This window comes from Venturia canescens, chromosome 9 (genome assembly GCF_019457755.1).
Source record: "Venturia canescens isolate UGA chromosome 9, ASM1945775v1, whole genome shotgun sequence".
NCBI classification, from domain to species: Eukaryota; Metazoa; Arthropoda; class Insecta; order Hymenoptera; family Ichneumonidae; genus Venturia; species Venturia canescens.
The window spans coordinates 10,716,885-10,744,817 of NC_057429.1; the positions used below are offsets into that span (position 1 = coordinate 10,716,885).

Genomic DNA, 27,933 nt, shown 5'->3' on the forward strand with positions numbered 1-27,933 from the left:
CCAGCACTTCCGGAGAGCGGGCTTCTCTGCACCGCGAGGAGACCGCTGCGGGAGGATTAGTCGCTGACAAAATGGAGGGAGGAGCCTTTGAGACGCAAATAGAGGAACGATCGCTTGGCTGCTGTGACGAAAAGCGCCGCGCGGAGAAAGTGAGAGAAGTGAGAGTGAACGGTTTTCCCTTCCGGTTCTCAAGGAGGCTAACAGATCTGGAGAAATGTTCGTCGGCAGGCTGATCCGCTGGAACGCAATCGAGAGCATCGCGGAGTCAGACTCCGACGTCTTTTTCCCTAATCCTAACTAATCGAGTTCAACCGTCATAACCACGGGACGAGTGAATGGGCGTGGGGGAAGGGACAGAACGAGATCTGAGGCGAAGATCAGCGAGACAAGAAGAGCAGGCCGAGCACCGCGATCGAGAGAAACGCATCCGCAGAAGAGCGACGACGAATCGTGTGAGATATCGAAAAAAAAGCGGTGCCAGGAGAAAGAGGGAATAATAGAGGCCTCGATGCCAGGTGCCATGATCCGCTGCGGAAAGACGACGAGCTCGCAGTCGAAAAAGAGCAGTGCGTATCATTAGAGCATGTGAAAGACGTGACAAATGACAATCTGTCCTGGCACTGAATGAACCTATGGCGCCCCCTATCGCTCCCCGCTCGTTTGTTTGCGGTCACATTGTCATCCTCGTATGAGCCCTCGCACACACGCAACTCGTCGCTTCCCTTCTCCTCTGGCGAAACGCTCTCACACGAATTTGGACCTGGATCTTGACTTCGTAGCAGTCATCGTCGCCGTCTACGTACCCACAAAGCTTCCTCGCTGTGTGTTCCCTGTGAGAGTCGTCATTCGTCACGGATCCTTTGGAATGTTTTGACGGCTGCTTGACGAGCGATTGTCCTTCTGCTCTCGCCGTACTCGAGTCCTTTTTCGCCGTGGTTCTTCCATTCTGCCAGCCTGCCACGGCCCTTTTGCCTTATATTTTTTCGTCATTCGCATCCGTCCGCGTGGAGAGTGCACTTCTCATTATTTTTGCTCCCAAATTTATGCCCTTTCTCCCCCAATTTGCTCTCCCTCGAACCTCAAATCGCAGTGTGTCCGAAGTTAGCCCAGCTACTTTTTTCATCCCCAACAAATGAGCGTTGGCTCGATTTTCCTCTCCGATCACAAAAACTCGAGTTTATGAGCCAAGGAAATAATTGCACAAAAAATAGTGCACCATCGGACCACGCCGGAGCTGCGGATTCACCGAACGGCCCAATCGAGCCTCGCGTCCTTCCACAATTACATCCCATCGACCTATACGCCCTTCTGGATCTTCGAACGAGATCATCCGGAGGCCAGCAACCGACGCGAGGAACCCTTCGGACGTTAGGGCCTCCAGGATCCTCGTACGAGACGCACAGATCGGCACTAATCGTTCACGTTTTACCCATAAGGCCTGATTCACCGTCGGTGCCAACTTCTTTACGGCATTGTTGTTCGCGTTCGGGAGGATCGCTATCTGCGCTCACCCGGACCGGCCGATACCGGAGCTGCTTCTGTGCCCTTCCACCGTTCTCCTGAAACACGCTCTCGTGTGATCGGTAAATGTGTTTTATCCTCGAAGCACAATCAGACCCTTGCAGAGGGCGCGCGCGCGCTTTTATACCAAAGAAAAGCTAAAAAAGCATCGTTACTTGCGATTCTATGTGCCCAACGAATTGCTCACAAAACCTCCACCTTCGCGAGTTACTCTTCCCCGAGATTCCTATCGCCTCGATGTATGAAGTCTTCTGTCCTACGGACGTTCGCCCATTCGGAATCGCTTGAGCGATTCATATCGAAAATGGCGCGAGGACGAAGTACTCGACGCAGTGCAAATGTAAAAGGACGAAGCGATATCCACGCATTATTTCATCACGGAGAAGCGTGACGAAAAGTACTTTGGGCCTGAAACGAAACATCAGACTTTCCGGCGACTCGCCATTCCTCGTAGAATAAAGAATTTTAGTGTAAATCATTCCCATTGAATACGATTTAAAAAATTGTTTTCCACGCTCGTCCATACTCTTTTTTAATCAATTTTTTAGCTTTTTTTTCACAGACTCTCCCAATTCTGTAAAATTGATTCTCCATAAGTTACACACCATTTTGATTCTCCTCTCTCGAGTAGACAAAAGTTCCTCGGCGAGGATCGAGCAGAAAAATTGCACACGATGTTGAGGAGTAAAACAAACGTACCTGGAGCAAAGGCTGGGGAGCTCGTTCTTTGGCTGGTAAAACGTTAAGATGTGAGATCGGATAGTAGGATGGTGGCAAGCAGCCACTGGATACTCGAGAGGTGTGAAGAGATGAGATTCGAGAGGAAACACGGAAGGAGTTTAAGTCGAGAGTTCGAAGGGAGCTCGATTTCGGTAAGCTGCGAATCTTTCAAGAATTCCTCTTGAGGATTCAGAAGATTTTTCAGGAGATTTCTCATGCAATCAAACTGTATTATTCAATCGAGCCACGTATTTTCTTACGTTCGACGTCACTTTTGAGGTCGCAGATATTTTCTATCGAAGAGGGGGGAGGAGGGATGCTCGGCTAAATCCGAATCAGGATAAATACAGACTCCTTATTCTTTAGGCACGATTTCGAAGCGAGATTTCACATTTTCGTGGAGAATTATACGATCTCAAATGTTTCTAGGTATTCATTTTCGTAACGTAGCTGCATTACTGACTGAGACTCCATGCGTTCACACACACACACATACACACACACACGCACACACGCGCGCGCGATATATACACTTGTATTCATACGTATTAAGTCTGTCGTGTCAGAATCCATGACTTACAACGTTGCAAATACCGTTGCAAGCCCACAGTTAACTGGAGACTTCGCTGCCGATATAATACCAGTCATCAGTGACATTACCCCATATTCATTTGTTTCTTCTCATACTTTAGCCATAAGTATCTGCACGGTGAGCCGCGCACGGTCCATCCGCGCTTTATCGACACATACAGGGTGCCCTCGAACTAATTCCTGATGAAAAAATCCGCCTTCTCGAAGCCTGTATCGAGTGAACTTTGCTCCATTCGATCTCCGACATTCCTCGTGACCGATTTTCTTCCAGGGTATACTAAAATTCGTCATGCTTTTTATGCCCTTTTCAATCGACATTGTAACGGTCTTCGGAACAGTGGATTTTACGAGAAAATCTTCATGATTTTTTTACCCAAGCTACGACAGGGAACAACGAAGATTTGTTTCTCTCATTTCATCGAATCACGAGACCTTCAGATCGCATAGGGACACCCGCTATACCCTCATATACATATGAATATATAGATATACAAGTTGTGAGAGAGTGAACCGCGTGAGAAGTATCGCGGTATCGAGACCTACGATCTTTTATACTCTGAGCTCTGTCTACTATCGATCTAACGGTTAATCGACCCCACGCAGACTCCAGGGCGAGATAGATTCACGCGTTAGCTGACGATCATCAATATCCAGTGTGTGTGCAATGCTCATGTGTGTATAGCAGTGATTCTTATAACACGTTCTATTGTGACCGAAACGTTTAGACACGCATCTCAAATTCATTAGACATTGAGATCGAAGCGTGTTAAATACGAGATGTTCGTGGGCTCGTGTGCGCGAGTTCGTCTCATTCAAGATCCTTTTTCTCTCTCGTACATGCCACTCAATTGATTATCGCCGATGAATCGAGCCCTAATGAAACTCATTTTTTCCTCAATTAATTATATCGCACCGAGACTCTCGCACGAGATTCCGATCGAGGCGTCAACGACGTCGTTTACCGATCTCGAAAAAATCAACCTCCACGTAGGCGGTCCCGCGCGCGCCCAATCATTAAATGCAGTTTTTTAATTCTCTGAGAGGAATTCAGTTCGATTAACGCGAGAGTATGATTTGCTCTTGTTATTCTGTTGTTAAAATCCTTTGTCGAAATCGTCGAGCCTCGTCCCATCCTCGATCGACCGGAATTGGACGAGCCACAAGTTCAGCTTCCCCAGCAATAAGGTCGATCACGAAGAATCTTTGGATGGGTGAGCGCCCACCAGCATCATTTCGAGTTCCCCGGTAAAGTGTGTACAGGCAACCGATCGATCACTCTCATTGTCGTCGACGTCGATCAGACTGTTATTGGGATCGGAGCTCTAGGTCATGGTGAATGACTCAGGATAAGTACGACGAGCGTAGATTTTCTCGTTGACAGCTCCGGAGATGCTATCGATTATAATAATAATTTTCGAATGTTTACTGACAATGAGCTCAGGACAAGAGCTTGACAATGGAGCGTATTTTTTTTCTTTTTTTATACAGCGACCCGGAGCACACGAACGGTGCGGAAAAATGTTTTTTCATCCGTGACGCAAACACGGATAAATACAAAATCGTCCTCTCGCCCTTATCTGTCTTAATGGATTATCGATCAGCCGCGTCATCCATCTTCGAGCAAAGGGCCTCGCGATGATTGACCGGATCAACAGCATCGTTTATGGTAATTTTATAATGCTCTGGGCGAACGATCTCGATGCTAATCCGATTGTGGGTCTGGAAGGAGGAAAGTTATTCGAAAATACGAATCGTCTGATCCTTCGATTGAATTTCGCAATCGATTATATACTTAGCATTCGGAAGACTCGGAAAAATTCTGCGTCGCGAAAATTTTTAAATTTTTCGAAAATCGAAAAATGACCTCCCACGATCGGTCAAAAACATGTTTCATGTGATTCTAAATCGAATGATACAAAAGTATAGTGACCGAAGAAAAAAAAATTCGAAGGTAGTAGACTATAAAAATATTTCGAGATTCGAAAATTTTGAAAATTTTCTAAAATTTTAAAAATCGAAAAAATGACCTCCCACGATCAGTTCGAAACATGTTTCATGCGATTCTGAGTCGAATGAGACAAATGTGTAATGACCGAAAAAAAAAAAATTTTCGAAGGCAATAGACTATGAAAAAGCTCGAAGGTTCGAAAAGTTTCGCAAATTTCGAAAATCGAAAAAATGACCTTCCACGATCAGTTCGAAACATGTTTCATGCGATTCTGAGTCGAATGAGACAAAGTTGTAATGACCGAAAAAAAAGAAATTTTGAAGGCAATAGACTATGAAAAAATGCCAAGGTTCGAAAATTTTGAAAATTTCAAAAATCAAAAAATGATCTCCCACGATGGCTCGAAACATGTTTCACCCGATTCTGAGTCGAATGAGACAAATGTGTAATAACCGAAAAAAAAAAAAATTTCGAAGGCAATAGACTATGAAAAAATGCCAAGGTTCGAAAATTTTGAAAATTTCAAAAATCAAAAAATGATCTCCCACGATGGCTCGAAACATGTTTCACGCGATTCTGAGTCGAATGAGACAAAGTTGTAGTGACCGAAAAAAAAAAAATTTTCGAAGGCAATAGACTGTAAAAAATCTCCAAGGTTCGAAAATTTTGAAAATTTTAAAAATCGAAAAAATGACCTCCCACGATCAGTTCGAAACATGTTTCATGTGATTCTGAAGTTGCTGAACGAAAAGAAAGAGCAGAACGTTTGAAAAAGTTTTTATCAATTCGAAATCGCAAACGCCCATACACTCAATCTCGAGGGATCTTCAACGAGCTATTTCTCCGCCGCTCGCTTCGCATAGACAGGAATGAAACTATAAATGCGAACGAGCACAACTCGAATCCATGTGCGTGCTCCGCTGGGAAGATCCGGAGGTGATCTAACGAACCGAGCAAATCAATGCTCCTGGACAACGTACCATTAAATTGTACTTAGGATCAAAGCGTTCGCAGAACGTCTTAGAAAATCTAGTCCAGGCCATCACCGAATGATCTATTTTTTGTTGATCCTCGTTTTTTTGAGCTCCTCGCTCCATATTTTCGTTACTTAAAAGAGAGAGTTTTTATGGCTCGAGAGGAGAGGAAAAAAATCATTTTTCTTCCGGAGCAGAAAAAATATTGACCGCTCGACAATGTATTATTTTCAGCCACTGTTTCTCGGCGTCTTTTATCGACGTGGGAAGCAAATTATCGATCCTACGATTGCTAAAAACATCGATACAGAAAAGTACTTGAATAAAAAGTCATCGAGCCAACACCAAATGAAGTTACGTAAATATTAATCGGACAATAAATTCACAGCGAGGATGAGTCTTAATCGAGAGTAGAACGAATTTGGTCGCGGAGGTTCTCCGAGCTTCAACTCCCGGGGCAAACGATCGTTAATGGAACTTTTGGACATGAGTATGAATCGTTCGTTTTTTCTTTCGTTTTTTTTTTTACTCGCAGCAACGTCGCTCCTCAATCGCTCCAAGATTGATCATTCCGCGTTTCTTAGGTACTTTGTCAAGATAGCGACGTAAGTGTAGCAGAAGAGAGAGCGAGAGATTTCGCTGTATCAATGCCCAGGTCATTACATGTTGCCTCTATATGTGTGACTAATGATCAGGCCGCTACACCTCTCCTGGCTCGCCCAACTGTGTCGATCATCTCGCTCCGGACCCTCATTTCTTCCGCCTTATAAATCTCATCACGCGAAAGTCAAAGCGCTGAAACTTCCAACTTCCAACGGGGGATTACGATTTTTCAATGGTTTTGACATTTTTTTTGTGCCTCCAACGCACCATTGCGATTCTTCTTGAAATTTTGCTAATTATTTACTTTCACTTTCGGCGGCATTATTTTGAAACTTTATTCGAAATTCATTGTTGATTTCAATCGGATTATTTTCATCAAATCCATTGGATCAACTCAATTTTGAGTAAAATATTCGAATTACACTTTTCAGGTGTTTAAACTGCGATTAAGTTTACAATATTCTTTCGAGACTCAATAGTGGAATGGGGCGAAGCTGGTTTTTGGCACCATTGAATGTTTTAATTTATTTTATTCTTTATTATTAATTTTATTACTGTTATTTCATTTTAATTATTTTTTATATTAATTTATTATGTGAGATTATATTATATGTAAAAAATAATTGAAATAAAATTAATAATAAAAAATAAAATAAATTAAAATGACAATGGGAAAGCCCATTGTCTTTTAATTTAGATTATGATATAATAAAATATTATATTTATTTATAAATGAAGTTAAAAATATTTTCACAGTGCATTATTAACGAATATTGTCTTTGTTGGATACGGAGTAATTGTTAATAATCGGTGGTTCTTAATAACGATTGGCCGCAGGGGATCACGAGCGCTCTTAAAGTGAGGCCGAACCCTTTTTAAAGAGTCTTTGTCTCTTTCTCTTAAAGAGAGATATTCCTCGCGCCCTTGCCAGGACTTGGTACGCTTGTGAAGAAAGGTTGGAAGGCGTGGACGAAGGATACTTTGGTAGAAATAAGTAATGATTTGGAGAAGAATTTCCATGCAGTCTCGTGCGGTACGCTCAGTGAGAAAACACAATTGCGACAGTTTGGAGATTGCTCGACCAGTCGTAAATAAAAGTTGCGGCTCGAGGAGATTAACGCTACCTAACCGCGAAAGTTACCGTGCCTTTTCTTACCCCTTATTGCACCTCGTCCTTTTTGCAACTTGGACAAATTTAGCCTGCCTACAGGCCGTCCCAAAAGTTCCCACGGACCATCCCGAAGTAGTCGGAAGGTCAAATATTTTTCTCGCATTTCAACTTCCATTGAGCATGCAGACATAAAAAGTTTCGTTGATTATATGACGAATAAAATGACGATTAAAAAGCTTTTTACAGCTCAATCAATCTTGATGACTGAATTTTACAAAAATAGAGAACCTTCTCGATCTTAAAACTAAAATGAGGGTCCTCGGGCTCGAGGTCGTCGCCGTCTCAACAATTCGATATCTCAACAACGGTGCAACCAAGGTGAAAATCGCTAAAGAGTTTTCTCCTTAGAATGAGACAATCTCACCGGATCTCGAAAGCTTGGACGCCTTTTCGGACACTCTGTATGCATTCGAGTCCAAATTCCGATCGTTCCTGAACAATGAACGTCTGTTTCTAGGGCTTGGAGTAGTTTAATCCTACAACCGGGGCTTTTTCCATCGATTGTCGATCTTTTTTCTGGTACTCGTACGGTATTTACTGGGATAAAGCCATTTATTGGATGTGCGTACGTCCCTGGGAAAGCGACAATGGCGCGCAGTGCCAAGAGGACAGCTAAGGGCAAAGTGAGACACGCCTCCTTTTCACTGATTTTTCTTCGCTTCTGTTTGAGGAAAACGGGTCCAGCAGAGCGGTGAATACGAAAGGGGCCAAAGGTGCGTTATAACTCCTTTGCTCTTTCGACTGTTCGACAAATCCACGATGATTAACGAGCCACTTTCAACAGTGGGAGCACCGCGTCTTGTTCCAATCTCATTGTACCCTTGTCTCCGACAATAACCATTTTGAAATTCGTTAGAAAACGTTTCTCCTCACCGGCAAATGAATCTTTTCGATCGCGTAGATACTTTCCGGATGATTTTTTTCTGGCTCGCCTCGATGCGAGCTCAACGATCAAGAGGCCCGTAGATTTTCGCTCAAGAAACTAGATTTCGCGCGTCGAAAGTAGCCAGTTCGTGTTTCCCCCAAAAAGCGGAAGCCTCGAAGCCGATTCCCGCTCGAAATACCGCTCGAAAAGTGTGTCTTTTCAAAAACACGATATTCAAATACCCTCCTCCGACTCGGTTACGAAAAGAAGAGCTGACTGAGCCTCTCGCCTCACTCGGCGACGCGAAAGCCTTTCTGGCAAAGAGGCACGATTTACGAGCGATACGAATATTTTTTATAGCCCACCCTGCTCCGCTCTCGTGAGATTTCACGACATTTCAAAGATTCCAAACACGTACGCGCGGACACACTGGCGTTGGCTCTAATAAAGAGGGACTCGGGTGTATAGTGTGGGGGCCGAGGATCGTCCCTGATCATTCGTATCCCGTTTTTGGTCACCTCAACCGGCGTGAGTTATTCTCGTTTTAATACGCGGCACCGAAATTGTTTGTTACGACTAAATCCACGCGCATTAATCATCAGCCGGGGAAATAGCATCGTAAGAAGTCCGAGGATTAAATGAGATCGAATTACATCGCTCGTACGTCGATCGTCGTTGATCCAAAGAGGCTCAGCATCGAAAACATAAATAGGCGAAATCGATATGTAGCAAATCGTGGATATACTTGACGCCCTTTTCGGAGCCGCTGCGAGACAAATCCTTCGACGCTCATCTCCTCTCAAAAGTGTCCACTTTATCTCGAGACTTTGACCAGCAATCTGGTTAGCTCGGCTCGAGCCCCTAATCCCAAGTGCGATTGACCGAACGCCACCTCGGTGATCTGACCTGGCGCAGCACTCGAGCACCGGGTTATTCGAGTGCGTAATCTCGCCTCCGGATCACCGGAGCGCGGCGGCTGCTTCTTTCCGCAAATGGATAAAAGGACGATCGGGAGCACCAAACTATTTTTCATTTTAAAAGATAAAGAAGCGGATCAACTTGTGCGCGATCCAGAATATATCAAAGTATCGCCCCGGGCCCCAACTCTCCCTCCCGGAGGGGGCCCCGCTCCCGACACTAAATTTAATCCCATTTTAAATAGATTTTTACTACAATGGGGAAACTATTCGGACACTTGTGCTATAGAATGCGAGAGAAGATGAAATTTTACAGAAACGAAGTACAATGCGAATACGTGGGCGGCGCACTCGTAGACTCGGGATTACTCGCTAATCTCACGCCGAAAATCTACCGTCTAGGCCGCCGTGAAATCGTCGAGAACGCCAAAACCCACGGGACACTTTCATCGGTGAAAATTTTCTGTTTTTTCTTCCCCCCCCCCACTCCCTTTTTCTCCCTCTTCACCCCTCCTTACAAGTCTTCTGTTTCAGAAACGAGTAAAATTTTCTGGTTTCACTCACCGCTCCTTTAGCGTGATCTTTTAATCTTTTTGTTTTTGAAGGATTTTTCTTCTTCGAATATCTCTTCGCCCCCTTTCGATGATATTTTCGATGAATAAATTCTCGAAATTCGAATTGCAGGGATGAGTTTCGATTTTGTTACAACGATTCGGTGCTTCTCGTCCCGAAATTCCAGCTAATTCATCTCCGAGGCGCAGGCAACTCGTTCGACCAGTCGATCATTTCCGGTAGCGATTGCACACTACCCGGCAGCGTAGCGAAGCTCAATTGTGGAGGTTGACAACTCGAGCCGTTAAGTGCAAAATGGCTCGAAACTCTGATTCGCAGTGGTAAGAAAATCGCTACTCGATACGGGGATTGCGGAGAGCGAGTGGGGCGAGTTCGCGGTAGCGGAGGAGCGAACCTGAGTACGGAATCGTGTCTGCCGGCGAGTTCCGATTGTCCATATCTGTATTATCGAACGAGAGGATAGAAAGAAAGCATTATTCACCGGAATATGTGGATGTTTTTGGACTGAGCGCACTCAAGACTCGCAGGAAGTAATTATCGCGCTCGTTACGCACTCGCTGCGGAGTACAAGTTCTATAGTGGAATAAGAAAATCGCTACCGGAACCGGGAACATCGTTTCCGGGATGGCTGCGTGCTTCTAGCGGTTAAATTCTTCTCACCTCGAAACCCCCGGAAAACGGCCAAATCGCTTATCTTCGGGATCTTCAAACGGTTAAATCAATCGGAGAAGCGCAGAGGAATGATCGTCGCTAATCTGCTTCCTCGACGAGTGCTTTGTTACTGCGATCGAAGCTCAAAGTCCACGTGGAACGTGACGGAGAAGCCGGCTCGATGGATATCCAGGTGTCGAAATCCCGATCTAAACAATGCTTTGTTTGTAAATGTAGGTGAAAATATGCCGAAGCTTGGAAATGGGAATAATGGAAAAATTATTGTCCAGGTTCGAGCGTTTCAACCCTCCCGTCGGCCGACAATCCGCATTTCGGTGTTTTTCTCGATCGGCGAATTTATTTGTGTCTGTGAGTTCTCGTTAAGGGCCTCCGAGGGCTCACCCAGAGCTCTTGTGCCCAGCCCAAAATAACTTAATTTACGATAGAGCGTATCGGGCGCGCGCACACTTGTTCACTGGCAGGCTTGCCCCCGCCGCACTCGCGTGGATCACCGCATTCTTCCTACTGGAAACGTCGAAAAATCTACAGAGAATCGACCATAAATCATATCGCTGGCCTCCAGTTTACCAAAAGTTTCATTCAAACCTCCACGGCCTGTTTGTTTTCGAAAAGCCTCCTCGCACGACGAGTCCACGTCGTTAGAATATTATTGGAACGGTCCGAAATCTCGCTCTAAATAGAGCTCCGGAAGCCACCTTCCGGAGACTCGTGTCGTCCGTCGAAATTTATTAATGGCACGTTTTTGGGCTCTTTATAATTTTTTTAGTGTCGAATAATCGATTGATCAAGTTTTATATGAGCCTCGTTGAACCGCGTTGGTGAAAATACGCTTCGAAAGTATAGGAGCGCCCTCGGAGCGGTTGTGCAAATGTGGAGATACGAAAGCCGCGGAGTCCGGGACTCGAGTGTAAAGATTTTATTGAAAAGACTGGACGTCGAGATTGCGCGGTGTGGATCGTCTTGATTTTCATGCAATTGAGAATATTTGTCGGTCGTTGGTGCTTACCCAAGAACGTAACTCGCTCGTCATAGCGAGCTGGTTGCGCGATAGCAGCGAATCAAGAGCGCGTTTATAAGCGTCTTTTGGTGTCGTTAAAGCAGTTTTACCTTGTCGCCCGCTCGTTTTTTTTATCGCCTTCGTAACACGGCCGCGAAAGCTGCGGAACAGCCCGTTTTTTTCGATAAATGTCGATCGCAATGCCATTAAAAAAGGGCCACACTCTCGCAAAACGAGGATCGTAAAGCGGCCGAGAGATCGTTCGCGTCTCTCGCGCAGGCTCTTCAACAATTTACGAGATGAAATCTCTCCGAGTCATTTGGGAGTGCGCGGACGACGTCATACGTCGAATATGCGTGTATAGACGATGCCCGGAGCACACTTAAAGCCGTGATAAATTGATCCACAAAGCGATCAATTAGGCGGATTTATCGGAGACTCGTTTTTATCCGATGGCCATCGCAGCTCCGCTTGAATTAATCCCGAAATTCATTTCTTTCTTCGCGCAATCGCATTTTTCGCGCGGCTCTCAAAGTTTGAAAATATTGAAAAGCGATCTCTGCCGGGTTGGAGAGAGTTAAAATCGAAAAGTTAACAAAGTGAGAAAGTCTCTGCGCTTACGTGAAAAGTTAATCATTCGAGCGTCACTGAATCCATTCATCTCGAGTTATCACCCCATCGATCGCAACGGAACGGCATTCGTTGGCGAAGCATCTGGTTCGCGATCCCCGGACTCTCGATGCTGGCTGCAGCGTCATGAATTATCCAATAAGAATATCGAGTATCAGAGGCGCGTATGGGAAAGGGAAAAAGAGCTTCGAAGGGTGCAGTGGATCGGTGCACTCCCCCAATGTTTTGACAAACGTGTCAACGAGCGCGCAGCCGCCATGTTCTATTGAAGCTGCTCACCAGTCCGGAAAGCCATTAATTTTGGTGTTGCGTTAAGAGTCTCAACGAGTGCGCAGATTTATCGAGCATGTTTTCGGAAAGCCATCGCTCTGAGAGTCTCCCATTCTCGCGGTCAGATTTGTGGCTTTTTTCGCGGCTTTGTTCGTGCTCCTTCCCTAGTTCGAATAAACTCGCGCTCTCACCAGTGCACTGGGGGCCGAAACCTCGGCCATTTTTCTCGACAATTACACGACTTTGTTCGCCACGATCATTCATCCGATAAGTTTGCCGTCGAAACGTTTATGTTCGACGAAACAAGATGCTCTCGCGCCGATCTGCTGCTGCGTGGACCCAACCGCAGCGTCAATTGTCCACTCCCGATTATTCCCACACAATGCAGACGCGTGGGTGCTCTTCCTCTCGCCAGCCTATAAAGAATTCACATCTTTTCAGATGAAAACTCACCGAATATTCTCTCGGTTTTGTCCCCACTTTTTAAATCCGTCATTTTACACTTTTTCAAAAGTAAATATCAAGATCCACGAAAATTTATTCCTCCCACTGACCAGCTTTTTGTGTCACGTTCATTCTTCCACAATATTCTGCTGGACCGCAGCTTTTCATCCGTGTCGACCGAGGACAAAGTTCCCCAATGTTTCGCTCTCGAATGAATTATTGCCAATCAATAATCCACTCGAAATTCAACGATCAAACATTTTTGCCTACTTTCCAGTTTCCTTGTTGCGAAAAAATTAAGTTCGAGCAGCTCATTTTGTCAAAACAATGTCGTCAAATTATCTTTTGTCTGTTGACGATTGAAGAATGAAATAAAATTCAAGCGCATTGATGCTATGGAATATTTATTATGTCAGTGGGACTACAAGAGACGAAAGGGTCAACAAAATATGAGAGCTACTGACTCTCGATGTTCTCGGCTAGCCCAAGATCTCTGTTTAGGCCCAGCGTCGTCTATTCATGTTTGTCGTCTTGTTTGAGGCTGCACATCGGCTCGTCGCGTTCCTACTTCTAGTCGCTCACGTCGCAGTTGTTCCACTCTTGTCTCAATACGAGGCTCACCTCGATCTACACGAGCAGCATTTAATCTGAGATTCAGAATTCTCTGATTTTTAGATTTGTTAGAGTTCTTCTCCTCGTTGTTCAGCGATTTTTCTCTTTTTATTCTTTCCCCTGCTCGGGAGAGGGGTATCACTAATAAATCCGGATCGTCCTGGGTTTTATCTTCGTTAAATGCATAATGAACTAGCTGAAAGGAAAAGTGAACAAATATTTGAGTCCTCTCGTCAGTGATGCATGAATCCTTCGCTCAAATCGTTTTTTTACAAGGGGACAGCTCGATGCAGGAGCTGTCGACGCACGGTGGAAAATGAAATTTCCAATTTCCATTGGAAATATAATTTTTCCGTGGTAAGATTCGTTGAGATTCGTAATCTTTGGAAAACTCACCGGACCAAATGATGCAACGTTTCTCGGGTGGAGTTCAATATGTCGAATAACTGAATTGTAGAATGGTCGATATTTCGAAATTTTAAACGTTGTGATATCAGTTTGGAGAAAAATAAGTAATTCAAAATTCTTATTCCCGATCGACTATTCTGCAGATTGCGTGTTTAATAAAAAATTTCTTCTTTGAATTCGTATTTACCCGAAAATATATATTTCGATAGTTTTCATTTCGAATGCAATTTTAACAGACCATTCGAATGTCAAAAGTTCATATTTTCGAATTCAAAATGGAGAGTAATTGTTTTACAGACAGACCAGAATATAGTGGAGCAAAAATCGAAAGTGAATTTTTCGAGTTTATAAAACTTAGATATGCAGAATAGCGATAGCTCGAAAAGGCGAAAGTCAAATAAATGGCGATGTTTAAAATTGAAGATTCACCGGTCTCTGAGTAAGTGAGTGAGTGAGACGCGTGTATTTGGAGCTCCGCTGCATTTCTTTATTTTGACCGATCGACTTTCTAACGTTTCGCTATTTTGACTGTTTGACTTTTTGGTCTTTCAGTATTTCAACCTCAGTAATATTTGGTCTTTCGTTATTATATTTTTAAAATTGTGAATTTTCACAGTATCGCTGATTGTAGTAATTTATGAATCGAAAGAGTGATAGTCGAATTTTCGAAAAATCGATATTTTAGTCATCGTCCTATGGGCGATTGTTATATTCTATTTTCGATGTAAACGTGCTTCGAACCTTGCAATTTCTGCTTTATTTATTTTCGGCATTCAAAGCTCTAGTCGAATCTATCTGTCTCCATATTATCATTCGAAGTTTATAAACACGAGATTTTAGCTGTTCGAAATTTTAGTGGTTCCAACATTTGATCCCCACCCCGTTTCTCGTATCGGGAGCCTTAGAATAACGATTTTTTATGTGCTTATAAACGAGAACTCACATCACTGTTTTGAAGGTTGTAATAAGCGTCGACGACTCCAAATATGAGGAGCAGAATCGCTGAGTACTGAGCTACCTTCATTATTCAAGTGTTGAACGAAACTCGATCAAATATTAGAAGCGTTGAAACGAGACTATCCTCCGGTTGATGTGATCGACTACTGTGAATTCGATAGAAATTCCTTGCTTTTTATAGGTTGCTCACAAACCCATTTGCCACACTCGAACACTTTTTTCTGTTTACATAAACGATTACGACTTCGCTCTTATCTTAATCTCATTGTGGACCAATAGAAGCAGATTTTTGAACTCGAGTATATCAGAAATAACATTCGTAGCATTATAAATGATTTATAAATGTTAATTTACTAATATCGATGTCCAAGAATCATCCTGCCTTTCAGACAATTCTAGAATATTCTTTCGCCTTCAGCGGATTAGAGAATGAAGAAGAACGAATTTTCAGTGCGATTCAACCTCGATTATTTTTATTATTTGTATTGATAAAATACAATAATTTCAATCGTTAAATTTTGCAAACAAGCTGGAACGATTAAGTTGAAAATACGCGGTCAGCCAGCTCCGGATGATCTCGGTTAGCCTGCATGAGTGCCTGGCCTCTGCTCATACCCTGAGCCATATAGCCATCTATGATATTTCGGAATCGTTGCTCTCGTTCTTCTCGTTCTCGTCGTGCCTGTTCCTCTTGAGCATGACGTTCTATCTGCAGTCTACGGTCGAGATTTCTTGCGGCTTGCTGTGTATTCTTCGGCTTTGAAACACCAGACTTATCTCTCCTCACTCTTTGAACTTCTGATTCGAAAGGTTTCACTGACAAATCTGGAACACGCGGCCCTTCCAAAGGCTTTAACAAAAGATCCGGAATCGACGGCTTTGAAGAATCGTTGACAGGTTGGTAATGATAGTACATCTGGAAGAGAAATTAATAAAACTTGAGTTGTGCCATCAGGTGGAAGTGAGAACGATGCGAATGGATAAACATCCACTCAAACGTACACAGTCAGCTCCCTCGAACTTTCCTCACTGTTGTTAAACTTCCATTAGAAAAAATCATATTTTTATCGAATTCTGCTGAATTCATTAAGTTTGTAAAACTCACCGGATTATTTAGGTTCAATTGAGTCTCAGCGTCGTCCTCATCTGGAAGGTGAAAACGAATTCGTCAAGGTGTCAGTAAGAAATAAATTTGTTGAAATTTTTTTAATTAATTTTGGCATCAATTGTGAGAAGCATAGCGTGTTTTTTTTTACAATCTGCGATTTCTCCTTAATTGAATTCTCAACTGATCCCCGTGCAGGGGGAAAAGTAATGCGCGTCGAAACCATATTTCGTTTTACCTTCGAGTGTTACTTTTGCATGTTCGCCTAAAACTTAAAACCAAGAAGCAACCTATTGGAACTCGCAAATTTTCACGTGGTTTTACCATACGTACAGTTTTCTCTCCGTTACTGTACACACACCATTCTTGCAAAATAAATATTCGACCTCTGACTCAAAACATTTTTTACTGTACTTGAAAGACACTTGAGAAGCCTGTGGGATTGTGTATTGGGATTGTTATTATGGTGGCTAGAATATTGTTAGTGCTGCTGCTCGGATTAACGCTGTAATCCAGTTCGTATTCTGTTCTCAAAACAGAATATTCCTAGTCCATTCCTGTAGAATTTTCAATCTCATTATCTCTTCGTGTTTTACCTTGTACCTGAAAATATAAATGAAAATAACCAATAACTTGAGGATCGGTGAGAAAAATTGAAAGGCTCAATTCGCGAATGGGGACGATTCAACGTTGTTTTGTGAAGATTGTGCATATGAGAGTTTATGGAAAATGTAGTATAAATAAGAAAAGTTGAAGTAATATGTTTCGTATCGTTTCATACTCACAGGAGAGTTCAGAGGGTTGGAATAAACCTCGATGACTGCAAAGATGAGAAGCAGAATGGCAACGCAATGACGACCCTCCATGATTGAGGCGGAGAACAAAATTCAAGAAAACGTTTCGAAGGGTTGAGACACGACTCTCTTCTCGTCGCTGATGAGAATGTTGTGAATCTGCTCGAAAAGACTCTGCTTTTATACGGTTTGAGAACAGCGTAATGACCAATGAAGAACATACTTTTTTATTCGATTCAATGAATTAATATCAAATTTATGCTAATGCTGAACTATAATAAAAATAAATTACAATCTACATTCAGCACACCTTCTTCTTGTGTGTGGTGTACAGTGTACACTTACGTGTGGCTTTATCAAGAAATAAGGCTGATACATTAAATTTGGAAAACAAAAATTAAAAGAACTCGTATTTGAACTGGTATGGCAGACCTAATTGAGAGCAGCAAAAAGTCTATTTTTGGCGGATACAATTTTTTCTATATGCTTTTTCGAATCAAGAGTGAACGCTTCAAATATTCGAAAAGTTTGACAAACGAAGACGTTTCCAGTAAAAATCGCCTCTGGTTACACGAATTTTCGGCCATTCCATTTGTGTTGAAGATTTTTTAACAAAACCAAAAAAATATAGGGTAGTATGGGGGAAAATGGACACTTAAGGATTTAAGCAAGTTTCATTGATAAGCTCATAGTCTTTCAACTATTTTTGAGTCCCAAAATTGATGCCCAGTCCTTGTTTCCCAAATTTCGTAAAAAGAAATTTCGAGGCAAAACGGACACAGCTCATCAGTGGCATAAAAATCGAAAAACCGACATTTTTCGAAATACAGCCATTCCTAGGGATTGTTCCCGAATAGAATGTCAACTCGGTAAAATGGGAAAAGAAATGGGACCACTCAGGCTCCATTCCTTGGATGTAAATGAAAAAAAAAATGAGTCAATTTTATATCCCATTTCCGTCATGTTTTTGAGGAACGCAAAAAATCAACTTTGGGTCCATCGTGCTGGGGAATTTCTTTAAAAAAATTTTCCGCGGCACAACGGACACACCTCCAAGAGGCATAAAAATCGAAATATCGAAATATTTCGAAATGTAGCAGTTTAGCAGACAGAAAAAAAGCTCACCAAGACAGCCAAGTCCTCGTCTTTTGAAGACATTTCTTGCATTTTTTGCGAAGGGTTCTATTCGTCGTCCTCCGAAGATTGGATCTACTGTGTAACATGCAAAAAATGGGCACACACCTTGTGTACAAGTGTTGAAGACGAAGATATCAGCTATGAATGCGATTTTTGTAAAAAATGAATAAAAAACCTTTTTTCCTTATTCGTACTTTGATTACTATTGTGGTTTTTAAAAATAAGTCAAAAAAGCTAATAGATTGTGAGAAAGTAGTTTGGGATCTATTTTGCTCTGAAACTTGAATTTTTTAGGGATGTCATCGTGGAATTCAACAATTTACCATGACTTATAGTCAGGACATGATTTGGAACCGAAAAAAAAAAAATGTTATGCATTTTATGAAATTTCCGTTTCGGGAAAGTCCGTTTTGCCCCGGAATTCAACTTTATGGGGCAAAATAGACACTGTGTCCGTTTTGCCCCATGTTTCCATTTTGCCCCAAATTCCCATATCGAAGCTATTTCTTGACGTCGAGTTCAGTGGAGAGCAATCCAAAAAGAAAAATGCAGCTCCACTTTGATTGCTGCTGATTCTGAGAAATGATGACAAAAGAAAATTGCGTGCACGAGTATCGCATTTTAATGTTTATTTTTCCTATATCTATAGATTTTTATTTTTTCTTCAATTTTGATTTTCTTTCGTCTCGCTTTTCATGATTAATCGAAATTTCTCTATTAGACTTTTAGACTATTTCGACTATTTTAGACTATTTATATTATTCTCTATTAGACTATTTCTCTATTAGACGTTTATAGAGATCGAGTTTTCGTTCCCGAGTTCTTCCAATATTAAACATCGTTCAGAACCTCTGTTGGTTGATGTCGAAAAAAAAACGATTATTTGCAAAACCCAAATGTTGATCTCGTAATGATGTTTTGAGCACAAAGCGTATGAGCCATAAGTCATTTCGACTTTTTATCTTTTATTGATATCTCATTATCTCGAATTCGAATTTTCGACTAATCGGGTGGGGGTCGAAACAGCGAACGATCAAAATAGCGAACAGGCATTCTGTATATCTATATATGCATATATAGATATGTTGACTAATCCATAAAAATTTGCTCCACAAGTGTGAGGAAGACAATGAGTTCTAACTCGCTCAAGGCGACACGCGCGACACGCGCCGTTTTATCAGGTGAGTCACGAGTTATATCGTTTCAGCTTCGCATCATATAGACCATAAAAAGTTATTGAACTCGAATCGTTTCATCGCATTTTTAGAAATTACCTAAAAAAGTGTTATTCTGACGTATTTTTACTATAAGATTATTTGAATAAATGATCTTACGAATTTTAACTCGAACTCATACGCCTACAGCCTCGCTGACGGATCTATAATCAAATAATTCTACTGAATTACAAAATTCTGTGTTGAAAGCTAACAAGAAGTTTAACAAAGCTTATTTTAACCATCAAAGCTGAAAATTGTTTTTTATATCGAAATGTGAAAGTTTTAGAATCGTTCGTTTCACATTTTTGTACTTAAATGAAATTTGAATTCGTCTCAATAAGAATGTCGTGTACTCAAGTTCACGGATTGGCTCTTGGTTCGCTCTGACATTGGACATGGCTCGTATCTCGTGTTGAAATAGTACAGAAATGCATTCCGTCTGTTTCAAAATATCTGCGAAGAATCTCATTTTTCGCACGTGGATAAGCAGAAGGAATTGCCAACCAGACCTCAATACAACCCGAAAACAGCGAGTTCATAAAACTCGCGAGCAAGTAAATCTCAACTAAAAATAATTTTTCTGCCCTCCGGGCCGAAGTTGCCGCATTCTCCGCCTGCGTCGGACAGAAAAATCGTATACACACCTCGGGCAGGAAAAAGTAAAGCCTCAGACCACATGTTTGTCAGCCTCGGCTTCGCCTCGGCCGACAATTACATGTGATCTGAGACTTTCCTTATTTTCCTGCCCTAAGTGTGTAATATACTATTCTTTAACGTACGATTTATTAGAAAATTTTTTTCACAGCTACAAGTATTCAGAGCTCTTCTGGTTTCGTGGCAGCTCGTCCCATCGCTTCAGCACTGTTTTTCTCCTAAATTAATCTCCTATTTCCTTATTTTCTTATGAGAGAGACCCACGAAGAGCGAGGAAATGGTGGAAAATATTTTTATTTTTTTATCAGACAATATTCTTACTGCGTTCAATCTGATGAACGCCATGAGAGAAACTCAGAAAACTGTCTTTCGTTCAATTGCGAGTTCTGCCAACCATCGAGTTCAGCTAATAATAAGAAATTTTTGTCTCCAGAGGATTAGAGGTTTATAAAAAAAATATTTATTGTGCGAATGGACGGAATACAGTATTTGTATATTTCAAAGCATTTGGAACAATTAAGATGAAAATACGAGGTCAGCTAGCTCCGGATGTTCTTGGTTAGCCTTCATCAGCGCCTGGCCACTGTTCAGACCCTGTTGCTTATAGGAGTTCATAATAGCTCTGAATTTGTCCTCTCGTTCCTTACGTAATTGATTTGCCATAGTTTTACGGGGCACTGATTTTGTAGGGGAGCTACCATTCGAGCCAGTATGTTTCCAAGTAGGCGGACTTCTCTTCGTTCGCTTACTTTCTCGTTCGAGAGATTCCACTTCTGAACATAGATCATCCTGCTGTCTGTCAGCCGCAAATTCGTAATCAGTCTGCTGAAACGAAATAATTGGCGAGTATGACGCTCGTGGATTCAAATGAGAATGCAGCAGATTATAAATTATTTTTCAGTTTTTACTAAAAAAAATGTATTTAATGACATCAATTTTTCTGAATTCATGACGTTTGGATAACTCACCTTGTGACCATCGAATCGTTGGACCGAATCGAGGGATTCGGCGTCTGGGTTCCCTGGTGCCTGAAAAATTAACGATCGTGTGACTAAAAATTTGAATCAAAGGTTTTTATCTCAAAAAAAGCAAAAATAATTTTTTTTTTAATTCTTTTATTCAATTCGAACTTACATTGTAACTGTGAGGGTGGGAATGAATCCCGATGACTCCAACGATGAGGAGCAGAATCGCAGCGTAACGACGTCCTTCCATGGCTGATGTAGAACAAAGTTAAAGGTTCGAAGCGTTGAGACGAGACTTTTCTTTAGTCGACGGTGAAGCTGACTACTGTGAAATCGCTAGGAAAAACGCTGCTTTTATACGTTGCCGAAAACTCTGAACGACAGGTTCACGCACCTTTTTCTATTGAAATTCATTCATTCAATATTGAATTTGAACGAATGATGAACGCTGCCAAACAATCTTTATAACGAACGTCGCAATTTATGTACCTTTACGAAATTGAACAAAAAAATTGATCGAAAAAGACTCGTTGAATAGGACAAAATGGAAAGATACTAGAACAGAGGAAAATTTGAAAATTCCAACGGAAAGAAAATAGTGAAAAAACAAAAATAAAAAATAATCTGCTCATAGTAAAGCTTAAGCTAAGTTTAAAGGTGAAACAAAAAGATGAAAACATAGAAAATTTTTTAAATGCAATTGAATTCCCCTATCCATCCAAATAAACATGATTTTTTTTCTTATTTGAGGCTATTGGTTAATTTATTTCCAAAAAACATGAAAAAGTTTTCCCTTTTCGAATTATTCGGATTATTACTTTTCAATTTATAAGTCTAATTCGAATTTTTCTGGTAGTGTATTGATAAGAACGCCACAAGTGTAGAACCCAGCGCGTGGCACGTCGATTGTATTCGAAGTTTTAATTTTTTTTTGAGCACGTGTCGTAAGAGTGATCATTTATTATTATTATTGTTTCGCATCATTATGGAAATTTTATCATTCCGCAGCTTCGACGAAATTCTTCTGAAAAAGTTCTACGTCGAAATTTTATTGAATGAAACAAAATCGATATAAAAATGAAGTTTCAATTACAATAAACTAAACAATTATAAAAAACAAAATTGAATTTTTTTTTTTTTTTATTTTCATTAGCTAACGACAGAAATCGTCTGGATGAAATTTGAATTCGAAGAAATCAAGAAAAGAAAGAAAAGGTAAAACAATTTTACAGAAACGTACCAAAGAGCCACTGAAAAAATTGACAAAAGTTTGAAAAAGTTGAATTTTATTATCATCGAATGTGAATTAATCCGAACAGGAAAATCGTTGTTTTCATTCTCATTTAGAATACTGAAGAATATCAAGACAAGTTGTTGGCTTCTGAACAGAGTTTTGACACATAGAAGAAACTTTGTCCCTTTACGTTATTGTAAAGGGGGGGCTGCGTTACCTGCTGGATATTCATTGCTTCGGCTGACCCCTGCGGTCGAGTTCTCCGGGTCTGAGAGTTTCCGTGAACAAGGTCGGGTGCATTTTAACCCCCGAGGGGGTTGAATAAACAATGGAGACCGGTAATGATGCTCCAAAGGGTGGTTGGCTCGACAAGCGTACAGCTACCGTGATTTATTCAGTATTTATTTATGTCCTAGTGACAAACGTGCGAGAATCGATTACACGAAGGTTAAAAATATTTTTGTTTCTCTCGTTTATGGAAGTTGGAATGTCACTTAAGTTTTAAATGTCGTCATCGTGCCATTTTCGGACAGAAAATATTCGTCCTCCGAATCGATTCCAGGATCTCAAGTAATTCGACATTTTTTTTTTTTTTTTCGACTGCTTGTTTCCTCCACCTCATCTCAGTTTTGGGACTGAATTCTTGTGAGCTTGAAAAGAGTCGATGTAGGAGGTGAAACGAACGCGGAAAACGTGAGTAAAATGGCATATTTTGGGGAAAACTAGTCCTAGAGAAAGTGCGCAGCTGATAGCGAATGTGAATGCATTACGCAAGATGCTGCAGAACCGTGGAATTCGTTGAATGCGAATATCCGGATGAGAGATGTGAGAACTGGTCCGGGGCTGGAGACGTTTTCTGTAATTAAGTACATTTTATGCTCCGTGCTCATGGCTCGTTGGCAGGTTCCACGCGTGGGTGGCGCGAGGCTCTCGACGACCGAATGTTGGATGCGGAGGGAAAAAATGGTGAAAAGGGGAAAAAAGAGTTGGCGGCGAGGCAATGAGATTCACGACAAAGAGGAAGAGTCCGAGGAAAAGAGGTCTTTAAGGCGATATTAAATTTCCGTCGAGTGCGGACGGTCGCTTGGTAGTCGCGATATGCACCGAGTATAACAGCGGGATATCGCGTTTCAGGCGTGCCGTCTACGAGACCAACATTTTTCCGGGGCTTATGAGAAATTTTATTCAACCGCGGCTCTCCCTCGCCCGTTCTTTATTCCGTTATACTATTCGCGAGTTCACTAAAACTCTCGGCATTTCCTGGTCGGAAGAAAAAACGTCTCACACCCTGCTCGAGGAGCTATAGTCAGCGACGCGAATGCGCGGTTAGCGTCGCTTTGTTGATGGGAAATATGCACTCGCGATTCCCTCGGTTGCCCAAGTTCCTGAAGACCGTTTTCAAAGGATCAAGGTATCGAAAAAAGACTGTGAAAGTGCAGCGTGTCCAGTTTTTTCCAGCTCATACTTGGGCCATTTTCGTCTGAGTATATGCAGCCAAATCTTGGTGAATTCCGCTTCCCATTTCTGATGTTGATGAATCTCGTCGGGGCAACGAATTTTCCCGCGAGGGATTCCCGTCCCCGTGCGAGTGAAGCGAAAGCAGCGCTTGAGGACGCAGTCAAATTCGGCACGCTCGATAATCCGGGCGTGCGTTGGCTAAACGTGCCCATAGATTCAAACGAACCCTCGAAATGACTCGGCACTCGGAGCCTCGTTAGCCTCATTCAGTGCAATTATTCACAGACTTTCATTCTCAAGCGGAGCTCTCGAATCTAATATTGCAAATTGATAGCCGGGATCCTCATTTTACAGGAGAAAAGAAACATCCTGCTGCGCTGATAGAGAACCCGGAGGCTCTCAAGACCGGAACTAACCGACAGATGTCGAACTCTATAGTTAGCAGCGCGCATCGATGACATTCGATTTTTTCTCCCCCCGCCGCTCGTAACTCCATCGATGTCTAATATATTTCATTTCCTTTTAAATCTAATTCAAAACGAACCTAAACTACCGTATTTAGGCACGTTCCCAGTTCTCATCTACGGGGAGGCCCAAAAGTCAAGAAATTGATTTTCGGTTCGCGGCTCCTCGATAGTGTTTTACGAAAAAATAAACCGCTCGGCGAGATCGCGTTGAACTCTCGATTATTCAGCTCCGTCGACGCGCTGTTTGCGTGTCCGCTCCTTCCAAGCACTCGCGCTTTTCTGACTGGCCTGAGCCTCGACACCTTATCACTTCTCAGCTGCGAGCGCTTCGTGATATCGACACAGCGATAGAGGGAGTAGAATGCTCCGAGGCGAAATGAGAATCAGCGCGAGAATTTAATCCGCGCGACCAAATGAGCTCCCAGGAAAGAAAAATCGCAGAATTTTCAGCCAAAAGTGTTCGGTCGCTGTTCGGTTTTCCGGCTCGCTCCCCAGGACACCCTGTAGCATTGGTGCACGTGTGTAGCGCCATAGACAGCGATTTACTCTCGTATATTTGATCGATGTCGATTCGCCACGCCGTAAATCGTGCTCATCAATATACTTGACTCGCGGTTGGGTGAAAAAATGAGGTACATCGATAGGCTCTCGTGTTATAGGCATAACCCGAGTGAACCTATGACCCGATGAGCGACGCACGCGATTTTTCTCGGACATTTAGCTCATGAATAGAGTCTCGCGTGACTGTTGAAACGGCTCCAGCTCTTTTTGTAACGCATCGAATGAAGCTGCGTACACGTGTTCGCGATCGGGGGGAAAAAAAGCGCAAGCGACACGGAAGACAGCGGCAGCTCCTCTGCCGAGAGATTTTTCTTCGTATTTTAATCTCGATTGAAACAGATTTTACCTGGTGAATATGGTCGGCGCGCGTAGATTTGCAGGATCGAGTCGTTATTCCATGCGACGACGATAACACACTGGAAAAGGGGGGTAATAAAAGGTAAACTGCTACTTTGGAAAGAGAGAGATGCTGATCGCGCGGGGATGGATCATTGAAATCTATCGTTCCATTGGCATCCGGTTGGCCAGAGTCGCGAACACGAAAGTCCGTGTACCCGCAAACTGCGCTCGGCGAGTCCTTCTCACTCCGCAGCAGCAGCACTGCGAAGCTGCAGCTTCTCGAGGGACATAAAGCAGATTCGAGATAGGCGCGAGTGCTGCTTCCATAGTTCCCGCGGGGTCGAAGCCGACGGCGAGAGACCGGACGAGCGAGGGGAGCGGGAGAGAACATCACTTTGCCACGCAGCTCTCGCGGGGCTCGCGAGATCGGAGATTCGCCCACGCCCTGCGCTCGCTCCTCGCGCATCCAACTTCCTCTCCGCACTAAACGCTCGTCGCCGAAGAAATAAGGCGAACGGCGCCTTTTTCTGGGCCCTCGTTCGCCGTTGTTCGCTTTTAATATCGAGTCGGAAGTATATACGTTTTCATTTTAAAATAATGCGCGGGGTCTTTCGAGGAGCGGAATTTGCGAGCAGATGCTCTCCGTAACGGTTCGTAATGGACTCGAGCCGCAGAAGGTTGGAGACATCAACACCCGAGCGCTCAGGAAGCAATCGAGCATCGGTGAAAACATCGTTAGCCCACACACTGACCGCTCGAGTCGCGACTCGTTTTCAGTTTTTCACTCGGTTTTCCAATGTTTATTCGTCTTTCCGTTGCCCCGTTGACCCTCGCCGGAGACCGCGACTGCTTCTGGCAGTGACAAATGATGCGAAATTCATAATGACGAGGAGACAGAGCGAGCGAGGGCAAGAGAGAAAGGAGAAAAACAAGAGTGAAAGAGGACAGCTCGCAGCACACAACGTGAAAAACGAAAGCCCAGCGAGAGAGAAAGAGCCCGAGCGAGAGTGAGGGAAGAAGAGGAGAACGAGGGTCCAAAGAGAGCCTGGGTCATCGAGTGTTGAATGGCCACTCGACCAGGACGACCGTATCCAAAGCATGTTTGCCCACAAAACGGTCCCGCTGCTCCACACCCATCGAGCCTCAACCGAGACTCACCGTTCAACATTTTTTCAGCTTTTTCGACTCCGACCACACTTCCGTTCATCGCAGCTATACTCTCGCGATCTCGCTTTTCCTCTCAACCCTTTTGTAAACGCACTAAAATCGAACGGCATCCGAGAGGGATTTTTCTTCCGCGGGATCCTCCGAATCGGACAAAACTCAGTTTGGAGCAAAATTCTTAAGTGCCCAGTATAATGGACGTCCGGCCAATGGATTCTTCGACTCGCAGCGTGCGAGCCTCGAGTTTGTAACTTTACGAGCGATCTTAAATGTGAATGGAGGATTTTTTGGTCTCCTGTGAATAATCGATGTCGATTCGAGCGTTGATGAGCTTAGACGCGAGACGAAGGAATCTGGGTTGAAGAGGTTGCCAAAGTTGAGCTTAAATGAATACGCATGATCGGGGAGAATCCTACGAATGAGTGGAAGATCCGCTCGTCGTCGAATGCGCCGGAAGTACGAAGCGAGATTTGCTTTCCAGGTTACGAAGCGATGTGACGCAGCTTTTTCTCGACCTGTTTCCAAAAATCATTCTTCTTAAAGCGTCAGGAGGGGGAGGGGGCTCTAGGAGTAATAAAGTGAGATGAGACCTCGAGGCGGTTGTGCAAGAGGGACGAGTAGCCGAGCGAAGAAGACTCGTTTTCACCGCATTCTTCGTGGTAACCTCTTTTCGAGCCACCTACGTTCCTGCGTATTTCCACTCAAAACTGTCCGTTTGCAGCAGCCTCGTTTCTCGCGGATCGCGAGGCGATCTTCGCGATCGTTTCTCGCCATAAAAAACTACGTTTTATTACGTTTTCGCGGGTATTTTTGGAAGCGGCGATTGCGTCCGGTTGAACGGGAGCTCGTAACTTAATTACGAAATAAACGCGGCGACACACGGCTCCGTGGACTTGTCGCATCGAATTCATTATCGTATCTCCATTCCTCCTCTTCCTCTCTCCCCCTCGGCCTGACCAGGGACCGTTTCACTTCCGGCGGAGACATATCACCGCGAGTCTGAGTCTCCGCAGCTTTCTTTTCCACGTTCGACTCTACCGGACGGCGAATCTAATCGCTCGAGCAAACACCGATCTCCATACGACTCGGAGAATTCATCCGGCGCACGTGTCGATAAATCGGACGCCCTTGTCAGCCATTTTCCTCCATACTGACATAATCTCGGCTGCTCCTTACTCGCTCGAGCCGCGCCGCGCGTCTTCCTTTCTATACTCATAAATAATCACAGTGATACAATCCTCGCTTCCACGCTTCGATGTAACTGTAACGAAGAATTAGCCACATAAATCTCCTCCATTTCCGTCTCGCCGCACAAGAGCGCCGCGCCGCGCGAGCAGTGCCTCCATCCCCGTGTCTCCTTCTCTCCCGCGAGAGAACCCGAAGAATGAGTTCATCTTTTCTCGCTCCAGAATCGAGTTCATATTCGGCCCATCTGCCTCGAGAGGTGCCAACGAATTTCTGCATGAACGAACGAGCACATTGGCCCGATACGCGAGAGAGCAAAACTGAACGAAACGAAAAAAAAAAAACAACACGAAACAAGCGGTCGTTGCTGGCTCAACGCCTCCCGAGTATCATCGACGCGGCGCTATACTCTCAACTTCTCTCCCAGGCCTTGCGCGCACACGGACAACACGACAGAGACAACTACGCATCCTCCAGATCCGGATTAAGCACGGCCAATTGATCATGAATTCACTGTGCTAACGGCGACGCGCCTCCTGTGTTTGTCCTAACCCCTCCCCCCGCGCGGTCCTCCGCGCCGCGTTCTCATCTCCGCCACTCGGTACTTTTATTCTCGTTCGCGCTCACGTGGAAATTCTCTCGCCCAGCATCCCAATAAATTCATAAATTCTCGAGCTATGAGTAACGTGATGATTTTACGTCCGGACGAATCCCTCCACGGGTCTCTCGGCGGGGGCCGGATATCGAAGGAGATTCCTCCGAAGTAACTCGTTGGCATCG

At 43.4% G+C, this 27,933-nt stretch overlaps 2 protein-coding genes across 2 annotated transcripts; both read right to left on the bottom strand.

The window, feature by feature from the left end:
* Positions 1-15,324: 15,324 nt before the first annotated feature.
* On the bottom strand, positions 15,325-16,959 carry LOC122415979 (uncharacterized). Its single transcript, XM_043428608.1, has 4 exons — positions 16,764-16,959; positions 16,575-16,581; positions 15,979-16,019; positions 15,325-15,789 (listed from the first exon to the last, which is right to left on the bottom strand). Exons 1-4 carry the CDS (start codon positions 16,842-16,844, stop codon positions 15,412-15,414), a joined length of 507 nt encoding a protein of 168 aa, XP_043284543.1. The 5' UTR covers positions 16,845-16,959; the 3' UTR covers positions 15,325-15,411.
* A 3,292-nt stretch (positions 16,960-20,251) lies between these two features.
* On the bottom strand, positions 20,252-21,407 carry LOC122416020 (uncharacterized). Its single transcript, XM_043428679.1, has 3 exons — positions 20,915-21,407; positions 20,749-20,808; positions 20,252-20,602 (listed from the first exon to the last, which is right to left on the bottom strand). The coding sequence occupies exons 1-3, from the start codon at positions 20,993-20,995 to the stop codon at positions 20,297-20,299; spliced, it is 447 nt and encodes a 148-aa protein (XP_043284614.1). The 5' UTR covers positions 20,996-21,407; the 3' UTR covers positions 20,252-20,296.
* Positions 21,408-27,933: the final 6,526 nt, after the last annotated feature.

Coding starts and splice junctions, on each gene's coding strand:
- LOC122415979 (XM_043428608.1), bottom strand. CDS start 16,844: ATGGAGGGTCGTCATTGCGTTGCCATTCTGCTTCTCATCTTTGCAGTC. Junction 15,790..15,978: donor AATTGAACCTAAATAATCCG/GTGAGTTTTACA, acceptor TTTCTCTTCCAG/ATGTACTATCATTACCAACC.
- LOC122416020 (XM_043428679.1), bottom strand. CDS start 20,995: ATGGAAGGACGTCGTTACGCTGCGATTCTGCTCCTCATCGTTGGAGTC. Junction 20,809..20,914: donor CCCACCCTCACAGTTACAAT/GTAAGTTCGAAT, acceptor TTAATTTTTCAG/GCACCAGGGAACCCAGACGC. Junction 20,603..20,748: donor AACGATTCGATGGTCACAAG/GTGAGTTATCCA, acceptor TCGTTTCAGCAG/ACTGATTACGAATTTGCGGC.